Source organism: Myxocyprinus asiaticus, chromosome 18, assembly GCF_019703515.2.
Source record: "Myxocyprinus asiaticus isolate MX2 ecotype Aquarium Trade chromosome 18, UBuf_Myxa_2, whole genome shotgun sequence".
Lineage (NCBI taxonomy): Eukaryota > Metazoa > Chordata > Actinopteri > Cypriniformes > Catostomidae > Myxocyprinus > Myxocyprinus asiaticus.
The window spans coordinates 17,946,982-17,964,201 of record NC_059361.1 but is presented as its reverse complement, the minus strand read 5'-3'; the positions used below and the strand labels follow the sequence as shown (position 1 = coordinate 17,964,201).

At 38.3% G+C, this 17,220-nt stretch overlaps 1 protein-coding gene across 1 annotated transcript; it reads right to left on the bottom strand.

Annotated features, from left to right (window-relative positions):
- Positions 1–343: 343 nt before the first annotated feature.
- LOC127456123 (2-oxoisovalerate dehydrogenase subunit alpha, mitochondrial-like) lies at positions 344–15,495 on the bottom strand. Its single transcript, XM_051724462.1, has 8 exons — positions 15,352–15,495; positions 5,336–5,512; positions 5,081–5,167; positions 2,973–3,081; positions 2,610–2,771; positions 2,296–2,502; positions 2,063–2,204; positions 344–1,772 (listed from the first exon to the last, which is right to left on the bottom strand). Exons 1-8 carry the CDS (start codon positions 15,460–15,462, stop codon positions 1,430–1,432), a joined length of 1,338 nt encoding a protein of 445 aa, XP_051580422.1. The 5' UTR covers positions 15,463–15,495; the 3' UTR covers positions 344–1,429.
- Between the last annotated feature and the right edge of the window lie 1,725 nt (positions 15,496–17,220).

Sequence of the window (17,220 nt, the reverse complement as noted above, 5' to 3'; positions counted from 1 at the left end):
AGTGATTGTGTGATGTATTGAGGGATTAAGGACCACACTGGAAGCATTATGAACAAATTGCCTAAAAAGGACTCTGGCAGCCTTGACCTTTCTGTGAGTGTAATTGGTTTGAGAGTTTAATAACATAGAGAATAAAACATACAAACAGGATCAAGGATTAAAATGTGATGATTGCTCCCCCTACAGGATATGAATAGCACATCCTAGACATGATTCATAAAATATCAAATCTTGGGCCTAAACGAAGTACAAACTGTATCATTAGCTTTTAAGTCTGAGTAACAGGATTCCTGGGACAGGAAAAACATTTCATAGCCACTATGTACTTCACTGAAATGAGTGCTTACATTTTATGAGCATTTTTATTGTTTAAATTTCAGTTTACAAACACCTAAAACTAATCGGAATAAATCTCAAACACAACAATCATCATGTCATGTAACAGTTGAGTGAGTTTCACACAGAAAATGTTTGTTCAGTTCATTATTAACAAACAGAAAATTAGTTAAACACAAAGTCATCATCATAAGGACACAAACCATTTCTAGCTCCAGGTCATTTCAAGGTTGCAAAAATGTATGGCTCTTAGTTTCGAAGAGCTCAGTTTGGAGTGGAAAATCTGAGGGTAAAAATACACACATTTGTTTTATCACTGATTCTTTGTATTATCTGTGGATATTGAGAAAATAGTGATGATCATTTTTAGTGTTTTGAAGGCCCAAGATCCAAAGATAATGAGAAAATAAAGAACACTATTACATTGTGCTTTAGATATGTGCCATGAGATTTATGAAAGATCACACGGTAATTAATCAAGGTGTTTATGATTTACATCAACACAAGAAACTGTGGTGACTGGACTGATAACACTATACCGTGATACTGTATACAACGGCTATTAAAACTTCAATGGGAATGTTTGCTACATTAGGCATAAGGTCTTCCACCTATTTCAAGGCACAACATTACAATGGGGCGGCCTCTAGTGGCAAACATGGAGAAGAATATATCCCTTAAAGGGATACTTCTCTCAAATGAAAATTCTGTCTTTGTTTACTCACCTTTATGTCTTTCCAAACCCTTATACCCGATTTTAGACAGCATGTTAGTCTCAGTCCCCATTCACTTTCATTGCATCTTTTTTACTATACAAATAAATTGAATGTTTACTGAGGCTGTAATTCTTCATAACATCATTCATTTTCCAAGGAAGTCATACAGGTTTGGAACAAGATAAGGTTGAGTAAATGATGACACAGTTTTCATTTTGGGTGAACAATTTGTTTAATGTCTGTGCTTTCTAATGCAACCAAAAAAAAACTGTTAAATGGGAAACAAAAAGAACAATTCACACAAACGGATACGTGCAAGACATTTCCCAGTTGTGTCCACCGCCCCGTGTCTCCTTCCTCCTTTGAAAACACCGAGCTTATTTCTCATAGAGGTCCAGTGGGTATTGCTCTTTATACTGCTGCACGTGCCTCCACATGGCATCATTCTGCTTTGCTAGATGAGGAGTGATCTCATTGTAGACGTCTGTGAACATCAAGTTGGGGTTAGGTTTCAGGCGCCTCTCGGCTTTTTCAAAGGCTTCCATCACAAGTTTGCGGGACTGCTTCCTCCAAGCCCTCTCCTCGTCCTCCCCCCACCAGTCTCGAGCAGTCATGTAGTGTCTCAGACGAGAGATGGGGTGGTCCTGCTTGTCCCAGTAGTTCACCTCATCAACCGAGCGGTAGGCAGAGCTGTCATCACTGGTGCTATGATGACCGATCCTAGAAGGTAACAAAAAAAGTGAAAGTTCATCCCATTAAAATGCCCATTAAAGGGATAGGTCACCAAATTTTTATGTTGTTCCAAACCTGTATAACTTTCTTTGTCACCATCTCCTCACTTTTTGGGTAAACTACCCCTTTAATATGTGCGCAAAAAAATAGGCATTGCTTATGCACTGCCTACATAAACATTGTGAAACAGGCTTTAGATTTGTCACGTTTCATCTTATCGTATTTCTTTCTGCATTCGTTTAGTTTGAATTATGTGGTTGAAGTGAGGATGTAGCTACCTGTAGGTCATGGCTTCAATGAGAAAGGGCTGGTTTTCAGCCACCGCTCTGCGTCGTGCCTCCTTTGTGGCATTGTATACGGCGAACACATCGTTTCCATCCACACGGATCGACATCAGTCCATATCCTGGACCTCGAGCAGCTACAGGAAAAAACAACAACAAAACAACACATACAAGACAAATTAAATGCTGACACTCACACAAGAGTCTCTAATGGACAGACTTACTTACCAATACCATCCCCTCTGTACTGCTCATTGGTCGGTGTGGAGATAGCGTAACCGTTGTTGCGGCAGAAGAATATGAGAGGACATTCAAGGGTGGCGGAAAAGTTAAATCCAGCGTGAGCATCTCCCTCACTGGCTGCCCCCTCTCCAAAGTAACAAATCACAGCTCGGTTTGAGTTCTCCCTCTTCATAGCATACGCCGCCCCAGCCGCTACAGAAGGAATATAAGATTAAAAGACATATAGTACATCAACACATGCCCTCCAAACATCAAGAATATTTATACATGTCTGCATAACAGACATGTTAAGTTCTCACCTTGGGGGATCTGAGTGGCAAGCGGTGAGGAGATGGTGACAAAATTGAGATCTCTGCAGCCGTAGTGAACCGGCATCTGTCTACCCTTGCCAAGGTCATCAGCATTGGCATAGCACTGTGCCATAAATAGATCCAGAGGAAAACCCCTGTACATCAACACACCTAAAGCAAAGGACAATGATGGTGAATACAGATTAAACAAAAGTCTTATTGTAGAATTGCTGTGTTTAAAAAATTAACATAATCATGACTAAATTCCTCTCTAAACTTCATAAAGTACAAGATTGCTTGCTAATAGCAGAAGTGAGAAAGTGAGTCTGCTGTTCTGTTTCTATTGTAACTCTAGCTTCTAAACATACTCACCAGCTTCCCGGTATTGGCCGAAGACCAAATCATTAGGGTCAAGAGCTGCAGCACTTCCAATATGTGTGCCCTCTTCACCATAATTGGTCATGTAGAATGAGATACGACCCTTGAACGTAAAAGCTCAACAGATTAAAGCATTAAAACTAGTGCTATCAGTTGATTAACATTTTTTAATTGTGATTAATCACAGATTTTAAAAGTGCTGAAATTTGACAGTATATATACTTATTTTCCTGTAAAAATGAATTTACTTCCTTCTTAGGGAAGAAAACAAAATATGTAACAAAAATGCTTTATTAATATTTTCCAAAAAATGCCACAGTATGAAGATAGAAATGCACTTAAATAGCATCAATTCAAGTAACATTAAACGTTTCCCAAAGTCTAAGTGGGAGGTTGACTAATTGAAAGAACTAGTCCCCATAGGTTGCGTACTCATTGCAATGCGCACTACATCTCTTATTCTCTCATCTTCCACAATATTAATCGGCCGGCAGACTGATGCGCTTCTGTGGCAATTAAATTGCGCCCTACAGAGGCTGCAAAAGTACTTGATTTCTGTCACAAGTCACATCTGCGTTTGTTTTGTACAACAAATAGTGTTATGAGGTCCTTTCCTATCACTTGATCACTGATATACAATCACTGTGTTTGTTTGTAGCATGTGGGTCGGTGCAGTAATGTCCCCGGACACATCACAAAGGTTCTGCCCTACACCACCTAGTGTTTAGAACTCACACGGAGCTGAATAAAATTTCAGAGTCTAATGTCAAAATGGTAAATGCGTGTATCGCGTTAAAGAAAAATTTACGCGTTTAACATTTTTTATTAATTGCGTTAATTTTGACAGCTCTAATTAAAATCTTCAGATGCAATTAAATATTCCATTCTCGGTACACTGGCAGCCAAAAGTTTGGAATAATGTACAGATTTTACTCTTATGGAGAATTACAGGATTACAATTGAAATTACAAAATTTGAAAAAAATGTTCAGAACTTCTAATACTACTTCAAAGAGTTCTCATCAGAATATCCTCCACGTGCAGCAGTGACAGCTTTGCAGATCCTTGGCATTCTAGCTGTCAGTTTGTCCAGATACTCAGGTGACATTTCACCCCACGCTTCCTGTAGCACTTGTCATAAATGTGGCTGTCTTGTCGGGTACTTCTCATGTACCTTACAGTCTAGCTCATCCCACAAAAGCTCAATGGGGTTAAGATCCATAACACTCTTTCCCAATTATCTGTTGTCCAATGTATGTTTCTTTGTCCACTCTAACCTTTCTTTTTGTATTTCCTGTTTCAAAAGTGGCTTTTTCTTTGCAATTCTTCCCATAAGGCCTGCACCCCTGAGTCTTCTCTTTACTGTTGTACATGAAACTGGTGTTGAGCGGGTAGAATTCAATGAAGCTGTCAGCTGAGGACATGTGAGGCATCTATTTCTCAAACTACAGACTCTGATGTACTTATCCTCTTAGTTTAGTTGTACATCTGGCCTTCCACATCTCTTTCTGTCCTTCTTAGAGCCAGTTGTCCTATGTCTTTGAAGACTGTAGTGTACACCTTTGTATGAAATCTTCATTTTTTTTTATATATATATATGTATATTTTTTTTTGCCAATTTCAAGCATTATATAGCTTTCATTCCTCAAAACAATGATTGACTGATGAGTTTCTAGAGAAAGCTGTTGCCATTTTTGACCTAATATTGACCTTAAGACATGCCAGTCTATTGCATACTGTGGCAACTCAAAATGAAACACAAAGAGAATGTTAAGCTTCATTTAATTAATCATATAGCTTTCAGCTGTGTTTGATATAATGGCAAGTGATTTTCTAGTACCAAATTAGCATGATTACTCAAGGATAAGGTGTTGGAGTGATGGCTGCTGGAAATGGGGCCTGTCTAGATTTGATCAAAAATGACTTTTTTCAAATAGTGATGGTGCTGTTTTTTACATCAGTAATATCCTGACTATACTTTGTGATCAGCTGAATGCCACTTTGGTGAATTAAATTACCAATTTCCTTCAGAAACGGCAAAATCTGTACATTATTTCAAACTTTTGGCCGCCAGTGTACATTTTAATTAAAAATAGTGTTCACCTGCCTCTGGGACTCGTAAAGAATACGATCCATTGTGTTGAGCAGTGTCATCTTTTGATAGAAATTCAAAACCATCTCTTTTGAAAGCTGAAAGACATTAAAAAATATTTAAAGACAAGTCATTTTTTGAATGGGCAGGACTTCAATTATGATTGATGATTAAAAATGTATAATCACACCAATGAAAATAAATCAACTACATTAAAAGTTCAGTCATTTTCAGTAATTGTGCTCAACTCAAATGAATCTCCATACCTGAGGATCCTCAGAAGGATTAATGATCTGGCCCTGTCTGTCCATTACCCTATAGATAGGGATTCCTGAGATCACATTGGGCTGGATAAACTCAAGGTGATCAATAAACTCTGCCGAGGCCCCGGGAAACTGGGGCTTCTCAACTGGAGAATCAAAAGGCTGCTGCCAAAGAGCTCCCTGTATGAGGACCCAGAAAATCAGGGAATAAATCAATGAGGTAAAATATTTCATATGGACATTCATTAGCAGACCTGATCATGTGCTTTGACAGTCAGATTACATAAGACAAAAACACAATGGTTTTGAACAGCCAGATTATATTACTAATATAGTTACCATCGATTTATTAGCGGAAACCATTTTTCTATAGTAATATTGTAGCAACCATAACTATTGTAGGCTAACCATGTTTTGTTTTTGGTGGAAACCATGGCTTTACTACAGTAATATTGTAGTAACGATGAAAAGTAAGTTAAGTAACCATGTTTTTGGCGGAAACCATGGTTTTAATACAGTATACTGTATCCATACAGTAACTATTAGTGATATTATCGGCCAATATTACCCTTTCACCGATATATCGGTATTGGCATATATTTTACCGATATGAACACTTTTTTTCAGAACATATAATGCAGAAAACAATACTTTAGAATTGGTGTCATAGCGTAGTTTGTCCAGCAAAGCACGCTACGACTCCATTGTTTACAGAGCTGACTCTGAACTGACGGTGGTTCTGCAGACAGGGTGGAGTTCAGCGGTGTGGATTTGAGCAATCTCTGCTCATTAAATTGCTAACTAGTTTGTGAAATACATACTGGAAAGTTAATAAAAAAAAATTACCCCATCATTTTATATAACTAATATAATGTTAACCCTGTCCCTGACAACCATGTCACTCATGTTTATCACATCTGTTTGCTGTTAGCCAGCTATAGTTTGTCAGTGCAGTCAGTAATGTAGCAGATTGAAAGGTAAACATCAGAGCATCTTTTTGCAGCTCAACAGACAACAGTGTGGTGGTGAATTGTGTGTGGTGAGTGTTGATTTCACACTTCACTGTTGCCTAGTTGGTGAGACACAATGCTGGAAAGTAAAAAAAAGTCCATCTTTTACTCTCCGTGACAACGAGCTTATAGCTAATGAGCTAATCACGTAGCTACTTTCATTGTTGTCCGCTGAGTGGAAGCTAATGAGTAAACATGTATTCACCAAACTGTTTTGTTCAGGATTCACAGTTTGGTACCCCCTTCAACTGAACAATTCCAGTCGTTGCATTTACAAAATGTAATATTTAGAAGTCTGGTTTCCAAGACATTAAAATAGGATACGTAATAAACGTAGATTTAATAAATAGTAAATTTGCCCTTTGTAAATAATAATATATAGGAACTGTATCTAACATAAATGAAGGGTGATACATACTAATACAACTGGCTGGAAAAATAGACATTCATTTTAATATCCTATATATATATATATATATATATATATATATATATATATATATATATATATATATTTTGAATGTGTTGAAACTTGACACCGGGCGACGCACCCTAAAAACGGCACCGTTAGATCAGTTTCATGCTGAAGAGCTGCTTGAAAGTACGTTTTTCTCTCTCTCTCTCTCTCTCATAAATGTAAATGAGTGTACATGCCAACACCATCATATATGTCGAAAGGATTGAAGCCTGTCATGCAAAACATGAGCTCATTGACATCATTAAATATCAGTCTGCTTTTTTATTCCATCTGGTCGGAGGCTGCCGTATATATTTAGTTTATTCGTAGGGTTACGTCCTACATAAATTTAATGGTGAAACGCTCAAATATCTAGTAGAGTGTAAATTGTGACTTAGTGCCCATTTATGCCACAACTAGGCTAAGTTGTAAAGTACGTATGGCTGGTGCAACCGACCCCTGATGTTTATTTAGCTATTTATTTTATTTTTATTTATTCTTCATTTTAATGGTCAGCATTGGACTGATACTAAACATACAGTACTGATGTTTATTTTATTCTTTATTTAAATGGTCAGCAATTGACTTATACTAACAGTACTGATGTTTATTAAGCTATATATTGTATTTTTATTTATTCTTTATTTTCTCAGTGTTCATTTCTAGAATTTGTTGACAATGTATAATAATAATGTAAAATGTTCTTTGATAAAAATATTTAAGAAAGCAGCCTTCTGAGTACCTTTGCATAGTCATATCGGTGCACAATCCACATAGAAAACGTCTGTTTTCTTTCCAGCTCAAAAATTAGCTATATCGGCAACCATATCGGTATAATCTGTGAATTTTCACTCTCTAAAATTGGTATCGGTCGGGCTCTAGTAACTATAGTTTTACTATAGATTAACCATGGAAATTCTTGTGATTACTATGGTTTTACTACAAATACATTTGTAGTAAAACCATAATAACCCCAAAATAATGATTTCATTACCATAGTTTTCATTTCCCTGTATTATGACTATGGTTTTACTATGAATATCAAGGTTAAAATATGATTACTCTAGTAAAACTATGGGAAATGTATTGTGAGGGCTTGCAAAACTACAGCTCTGGGAAAAATTAAGAGACCACTGCAAAATTATAATTTTCTCTGGATTTACTATTTATACGTATGTGTTTAAGTAAAATGAACATTTTTGTTTTATTCTATAAAGTACTGACAATGTTTCTTCCAAATTCCAAATAAAAATGTTGTCATTTAGAGCAAAATAACAAAAATGATGCAATGTTTTCAGACCTCGAATAATGCAAAGAAAACAAGTTCATATTCATTTTTAAACAACACAATACTAATGTTTTAACTTAGGAAGAGGTAAGAAATTAATATTTGATGGAATACCCCTAATTTTCAATCAAAATCACAGCTTTCATGCATCTTGGCATGCTCTCTACCAGTCTTTCACATTGCTGTTGGGTGACTTTATGCCACTCCTGGCGCAAAAATGCAAGCAGCTCGGCTTTGTTTGATGGCTTGTGGCCATCCATCTTCCTCTTGATCAAATCAAAAATCAAATCACATTTATTGTCACACAGCCATAAACACAAGTGCAATGGTGTGTGAAATTCTTGGGTGCAGTTCCGATCAACATAGCTGTCGTGACAGTGATGAGACCTATACCAATTTACAATAACATCAAATTAACACAACACAATTTAAAGTCTAATATACACATATTAGGTGGCCCAACCAGTTCTTAGGTTTAGGGGGCAATCACTTTTTCACACAGGGCCATGTAGGTTTGGATTTTGTTTTCCCTTAATAATAACAACCTTCATTTAAAAACTGCATTTTGTGTTTACTTGTGTTATCTTTGACTAATATTTAAACTTGTTTGATGATCTGAAACATTTAAGTGTGACAAACATGCAAAAAAATAAGAAATCAGGAAGGGGGCAAACACTTTTTCACACCACTGTAATTACACACAACACACTATACAAATAATAACATACACTGTACAGTATACAATACGCACAATATAGATACACATTATTCAATAAAAAAAATATATATTAAAAAAAAGTTTATATAGTAGTATATATAGAATGTACAGTAGGTTGTTTTGTACTGTATTGACATTTAGGCTGTTGGTTGATAGTAAGTTGTTAAGAGAGAACATATATAATAATAATATAATTTATGACAGTCCGGTGTGAGATATAAGAGTAATAAAGTGCAGTGCTGATGTATTTTGATCGTGGGAGATCAAGACTTCAAAAGTCTGATTGCTTGGGGGAAGAAGCTATCATGGAGTCGGCTGGTGAGGGTCCTGATGCTGCGATACCGCCTGCCTGATGGTAGCAGTGAGAACAGCCCATGGCTCGGGTGGCTGGAGTCTCTGATGATCCTCCAAGCTTTTTTCACACACCGCCTGGTATATATTTCCTGGAGGGAGAGAAGCTCACCTCCGATGAAGTGTCTGGCAGTTCGCACCACCCTTTGCAGTGCTTTGCGGTTGTTGGCTGTGTTATTGCCGTACCAGGCGGAGATGCAGCCAGTCAGGATGCTCTCTACAGTGCAGGTGTAGAACCGTGTGAGGATGTGGCGGTTCATTCCAAACTTCCTCAGCTGTCTCAGGAAGAAGAGGCGCTGATGAGCCTTCTTCACAACGACTTCAGTGTGGATGGACCATGTGAGTTCCTCAGTGATGTGGACACCCAGGAACTTGAAGCTGCTGACTCTCTCCACTGGTGCTCCATTGATGGTGATGGGGCTGTGTTCTCTTTCTCTTCTCCTGAAGTCCACCACAAGCTCCTTCGTCTTGCTGACGTTGAGGGAGAGGTTGTGCTCCTGACACCAGTGTGTCAAAGTGTGCACCTCCTCTCTGTAGGCTGTTTCATCATTGTCAGTGATCAGACCTACCACCGTCGTGTCATCAGCAAACTTAATGATGGCATTGGAGCTATGTGTTGCCACACAGTCATGTGTGTACAGAGAATACAAGAGTGGGCTGAGAACACAGCCCTGTGGGGCTCCAGTGTTGAGGGTCAGTGATGAGATGTTGCTGCCTATTCTAACCACCTGGCGTCTGCTTGACAGGAAGTCCAGGATCCAGCTGCACAGCGAGCTGTTCAAGCCCAGAGCCCGGAGTTTCTCATCTAGCTTGGAGGCCACTATGGTGTTGAATGCTGAGCTGTAGTCTACAAACAGCACTCTCACATAAGTGTTCTTTTTCTCCAGGTGGGAGAGAGCAGTGTGTATTGTAGATGCAATGGCATCATCAGTGGAGCGGTTGTTACGGTAAGCAAACTGCAATGGGTCAAGAGAGAGAGGCAGCACAGAGCAGATGTAATCTCTGATTAGTCTCTCAAAGCATTTGCTGATGATGGGGGTCAGAGCAACAGGATGCCAGTCATTTAAGCAAGTTATTTTTGATTGCTTTGGAACAGGCACAATGGTGGATGTTTTAAAGCATGTGGGGACTACAGACAAAGAGAGGTAAAGGTTGAAAATGTCTGTAAAAACACCAGCCAGCTGGTTCGCGCACGCTCTGATGACGCGGCCCGGAATGCCGTCTGGGCCCGCGGCTTTGCGGATATTCACCCGTCATAAGGATCGGGTTACATCTGCTACAGAGACAGAGAGTGAACTAACCTCTGTAGCTTCGGCCGCGAGAGCTCTCTCCGCGAGGGCAGTGTTATTTTCCTCAAAACGATCATAAAAAGTATTTAGCTCATCCAGGAGAGAGGCAGCGGTGTTCATGGCGGAGTTTTTATTCCCTTTAAAGTCCGTGATGATGTTAATTCCCTGCCACATGCTTCTAGAGTTGGTGGTGTTAAACTGTCCTTCGATCTTGTTCCTGTACTGGCGTTTTGCTGTTCTGATAGTTTTTCGGAGGGCATAACTGGCTTGTTTATGCTCCTCCGCATTCCCGGAATTGAAAGCGGAGGTCCGCACATTAAGTGCCGCGAACATCACTATTTAACCATGGCTTCTGGTTCGGGTAGATCCATATTGTTCTGGTCGGAACGACGTCCTCCACGCACTTTTTGATGAAACACATTACGCTATCAGCGTAAAGCTCGATGTCGTCATCAGAGGCGGACCGGAACATCTCCCAGTCCGTGTGATCAAAACAGTCCTGCAGCATAGAGTCTGATTGGTCCGACCAGCACTGGATCATTCCGAGGGTGGATGCTTCCTGTTTCAGTTTCTGCCTGTAAGCGGGCAGAAGCAGAATGGAAGAGTGGTCTGATTTGCCAAATGCTGGGCGGGGGAGGGATTTGTAGCCATCCCGGAAGGTAGAGCAGCAATGGTCCAAAACCCGGTTCCCTCGTGTGTTGAAACTAATGTGCTGGTGGTATTTTGGTGCGACTGATTTTAAACTGGCTTTATTAAAAAGTCCCCGGTCACAATGAACGCGGCCTCAGGGTGCGCGGTTTCCTGCTCACTTATACTCCCATACAGTTCCTTGAGTGCCCAGTCTGTGTCGGCTTGTGAGGGGATGTACACAGCAGTGATAAAGACCGCTGTGAATTCCTTCGGTAGCCAGAATGGTCGACACAGAAGCATGAGAAATTCCAGATCAGGAGAGCAGAAAGACTTGACAGAATGTACGTTCCTCTGATCACACCAGGATTTGTTGATCATAAAACATACACCACCACCTCTGCTTTTACCTGAGAGGTCTTTCGCTCTGTCCGCTCGGTGCACGGAGAACCCCGCGGGTTCAATGGTTGAGTCTGGAATCTCCACAGACATCCAAGTTTCCGTAAGGCAGATAATGCAGCAGTCCCTCATCTCTTGTTGGAAAGAGATCTGCGCTTTCAGCTTGCAGAGCTTGTTATCCAGAGACTGAACATTTGCCAGTAGAATACTGGGTAGCGGGGGTTGATTTGCGCGGCGTCTTGCTCTGATGAGAACGCCAGATCTGTTTCCCCTTTTCCACCTGCGTTTCCGCGTCCGGACTGCCCAGACAAAAGGCTCCGCTTGCGTGTTTGTAAACAGCGGGTCGGCATTGAGGAATCTGAAGTCCGGTTTACAGTGTGAAATTGCTGAACCAATGTCCAAAAGTGTTTGTCTGTCGTAGACAATAAGGCAGACAACATCCAAGACAAAAAACATAAGAATTGTGAACAAAACAAACAAAACACTGCCAGGTTGTGTCGGAGCTTGCAATGCAGCAGCCATACTCGGCGCCATCTTGAGTCCTGGATCACATTCCAGAGGTTTTCAATGGGGTTCAGGTCTGGAGATTGGGCAGGCCATGACAGGGTCTTGATCCGGTGGTCCTCCATCCACACCTCGATTGACCTGGCTGTGTGGCATGGAGCATTGTCCTGCTGGAAAAACCAATCCTCAGAGTTGGGGAACATTGTCAGAGCAGAAGCAAGTTTTCTTCCAGGATAACCTTGTACGTGGCTTGATTCATGCGTCCTTCACAAAGATGAATCTACCTGATTCCAGCCTTGCTGAAGCACCCCCAGATCATCACTGATCCTCCAGCTGGTCGTCTAATGATTAGACGGAGACCTGGAGAGGCCTTCAAGCCACAGTGTCTCGCACCTACTGTGAAATTTGGTGGAGGATCGGTGATGAAAGCCGTGATTGAAAATCAGGGTTATTCCACCAAATACTGATTTCTGAAATCTTCCTAAGTTTAAACATTAGTATTGTGTTGTTTAAAAATGAATATTAACTTGTTTTCTTTACATTATTCGAGGTCTAAAAACTGCATATTTTTTTGTTATTTTGACCAGTTGTCATTTTCTGCAAATAAATGTTCTAAATGACAATATTTTTATTTGGAATTAATTTAGTCTCTAAATTTTTTCCAGAGCTGTATTCCAGATGAAAAAAAACAAATTCCCGCCCTGTCCTCTAAGGGGCTCCATACTAGTAGATATAAAAATGAATATATAAGTACACATGGTTTACTCAATATTGTGTTAGAATGAAACAATTATGTACATGAAGGAATAGATATGAATATGATAAATGGATATGTATAATGAATAAAACTATTAAAGTAAAGATAGTATTCAAGCATGGTGCGGAATAGAAACATTAGCTCAAGATTATTGTTATAGGCCTACATCCTGCAGCAGGTAGATTTATGAACAGGTAATCTGGGATCGTGTGAGACACTTATTCTTGCTCGTTTTAAATGATGCATCATCTACAGCTGTCAAGGAAAAAGTGTAAAAAAAATTAAAATGACACATAGCTGCTTGGATTAAAACTGTATTTAATTTCACACACACACACACACACACACACACACTAGAGATGTGCAATACCACTTATTTTCTTTTCGATCCGATACCAAGTACTTTTAGGCCAATATCGCAGATATCAATACCAATAACGATACCTCTAATAAATGTAATTTTTACGAATTCTTTGGATACAATTAGTAACTTAAATTATTAGACTACTTAAATTTTATATATATAGGCCTAAACAGAAAATGATTAGGCTGCTTTGTTTCCCTTTAAAAATTAGTTAGTATAAGCCACATATAAAGCCACAAAATTAACCATAGATATTATTATGGTTACTACTACTAAAACCAAGTTACCATATGGATACTACAGTAATGCTGTAGCAAAACCATGGTTACTGCCAAAAAGAAAAAAGAAAAAGCATGGTTACTACAGTCGTGGTTACTATGGTTAATACAATATTACTACAGTAAATCCATGGTAAATTTTCATAAGGGTATCATTTATTAATGAGGATTAAAGATTATCATCAATGTTTTAACAACTCTGAATTTAAATAAACCAGTAAAAATGGTCACACAAGCCCATTATAATAAATGTCATGTCAAGGTTTGTCATTACTTTGTGTGAATAACTCCAGATGCTGTTTTTCTGTCATTACCTCAGGAAAGCACTGCTCCCTTTTTGAACGAGTGCTACGACTGAAAGAGTGAGTGCTGTCTGACTGCTAGTGTATTTTAGCATTTCTGGCACATCAAGATGAGTGGAAGAAAAAATAGTTCTGCTGCCATGCAATGCAACTATTCGCTAACAGGGTTAGGAGGGTTACTTTGAAATGTATTCCACTACAGATTACAGAATACATGCTGTAAAATGTAATTTGTAACGTATTCCGTTAGATTACTCAAGGTCAGTAACGTATTCTAAATATTTTTGATTACTTCTTCAGCACTGGTAGATTTTTTTCACTTGTTTTGACTATAAAAACTCTGTCAGTACAGTAAGACAAAATGCACATGTTAAAAATACATTCTCTGAAAAACATAAATATCTTATGCAGTGTTGTTTCTAAAACAAGATCAATCTAACTGATCTTGTTTTAAGGATTTTTAGATATTTTTAAAGGAAAACAATACAAAAATTATTTTCAAGAATACGATTTTTGCCCTAATAACAAAGGTCTTAATAGAAAAAAGAAATTATGATCTAACGTGAACTTTCTTGATAAAATAAATAAATTATGATCGTGCCTGGTAACGTGCGCATGTAAAATGGCTAGAAATAGCATTTTAGCTTAGCGTAAAGTTGACAATTTACACAAGGTTTATTTCTATTTCTTCTGCTCCAAACTTACTTCAAACGTACTTCTCTGTCTGCTCGTATGAATGTAACACATCATAAGAAAGTGTTTCACTGCTGTTCAAATGCACTTTGGATCACATCATTTATATATATAAATGTTTTCCGTCTTAAAGGACTAAATATTAAATGAAACAAATGACAATAAAATGCAAAGTAATCTCTTCAGTAATCAAAATACTTTTTGAATGTAACTGTATTGTAACTACCAATGATTCAAATTGTAACTGTAGTGGAATACAGTTACTTATAGTTTGTATTTTAAATACGTAATCCCGTTACATGTATTCCGTTACTCCCCAACCCTGTTCGCTAATATAATATTTGTTTTCCACTTGGAAGCTTATGAGATGCATTCATATTCATGTTATTCAAATAATAATATCACTTGTTTAAAAAAAAACTTCAGAATCGATATTTTTATGTGAGGATTGATATTTTGATACCACATCAGTATTGGAAATATCGATACTTTAGATCCGCCCATCCCTAACACACACCCCTAAATCAGCCAATCGTCTCTCAGTGCACTGCAAATCAACAGCCTCTGTGAAGGTTGAACAGCCTATTTCACACAACCATACACAACTGATAATCAGAACAATATTTTGCAGATTATAACAAACGTTGGATTAATAGATTGTGTATATTATGTTTAGATAATTACACTGACTACATCTAATACAATTATTCCATCCACAATTTGTGTTAAGGTCAGTTCAGGAATGTGTATTCCTAAACCGCCAGATTGACACCGTAAACATTAGCTTTAGTATTACTTTAAGAATAACCCTAACTTTAAGACTTCATATTACTTTTGTAGTATAATTATATTTATTATATATAAACCACGTAGGTCAAATTACACCAAATGTTTTGAGGCTCACGCAGCGACTTCATGCAACTTTTCCAAACCAGAGAGTCAGTTGTTAAGTAGCTGTGACTGTGGGACGTTTAAAACTTACATTGACTCGGAATGCCCTTCGCTGAAGGTGTGTTGTTGCTTTTAAAGCAGTATTTCGAATTGCATGAAGCCCAATTCCGTGTAATATCCTCGCACCACTAACAGCCGCCATCTTTAGGTCAGTGTGTGCAAGTCGTGTCTTTCTCGCCGCTAATGACAGTTTGGGTCTGTCCTCCACAGTGCGCCCCCTATTGGATAATAGCACACAATACAGGTATAGTGTATAGTTTTACGTTTATGTGGTAAAATACGAAAAAAAAATGTGTTTGGTTCCTGGGTAGTAATTATTATTTCCTAACTGCTTATGCCTCAAAAGTATAGAAAATGGCTATTATTCCCCACAAAAGTTGCTTTTGTAACCAGGACAGTGATATTTTGAAATGGACCTATTTTCAATGAGAAAACGGGCGAATTTGTGTCTTTTCGTTCACATAAAGTCAGAAAAAAATAAATACTGTAAATCGCTTTCACGAATCAGCCCCCAGATGTAGTCTTCCATCATGTTCTCGTTATACTGTCCTTGGTAGCGGCGTTCAAAGTCCAGTATATCCTGATGGAAGCGCTCGCCTTGCTCCTCCGAGTACACTCCCATGCTCTCTTTGAATTTATCAAGATAAGCATCAAGGATATGGACTTTGAGGGACATCCTACAGCCCATTGTGCCGTAGTTCTTCACCAGAGTCTCAACCAGCTCCACATAGTTTTCGGCCTTATGATTGCCCAGGAAGTATAATCGTAAATCTCGAAAAAATGACTCATTTCTAAATCTTTTGTAGTCATTTTTGTATTACTTTAGTATAAATACATGTTAATTTGGATTCATATGTTGTTTTTTCTGACTTTATGTGAACGGAAAAACACAAATTCGCCCGTTTTCTCATTGGAAATAAGTACATTTCAAAATATCACTGTCCTGGTCACAAAAGCAAAGTTTGTGGGGAATAATAGCCATTTTCTATACTTTTGAGGCATAAGCAATTAGGAAATAACACTTACTACCCAGGAACAAAAATTGTGTTACATAGTGTTATCATTTAAAATTCCTCGAGAATCTAGGGTGTGTGCCATCTCGTCATTATGATGCGCTCAAAACACAATGACTCATATTAGCGTGACAAGTAAATTGCACATAAGGTACCATGATGGAGTTAGATCAAAGTTGTGAAACAAACATTAGAAGTTTTGGATGGATTGGGAATGTGAAAGCAGGAAATGTAGGTCTACACTGTATACAGTATTGTCCTACTATCTCATATTCAGATATCCCTCCCTGGTTGTTTGTGATGCCATCCGTTGATCTACACTTACAAGAGGAAATAAAAGATAAATTAAAACAGGTACCTGCCTGGTACATAGTTCAAAACTATCTAGAAGTGCACTTTGCAGATAAGATGATGGTATTCACAGATGGTTCAAAGGACCCTGAGACTTGATGCAAGTGGCTAGAGTCTCTCCTATATTTGTATATTTTTGCTTATTGATTTTATGCTTGAAATCAACTATAATCAGAAGCTATGCAATCATATTCATATATTCACACTTTTGTACTCAGTTTTATATTCATTTATATCATCACTGTATTACTATCATTATATTCATGTTTGATGCCTTATGTATCCAATGTTCTCGTGAGAACTAAATGCATGCGTGAGACCAAATGTATACATTTGGTCCTCTAATATGAATTTGTTACACTTTTGACCTGATGAGGCTTCAGAGCTGGAACGAGAGAGCATAGTTTATGTCTGCTATTGTTCTAAGAAATGTGCATACGGGGTTGGGAGGGTTACTTTTTAAATGTATTCCACTACAGATTACAGAATACATGCTGTAAAATATAATTTGTAATGTATTCCGTTAGATTACTCAA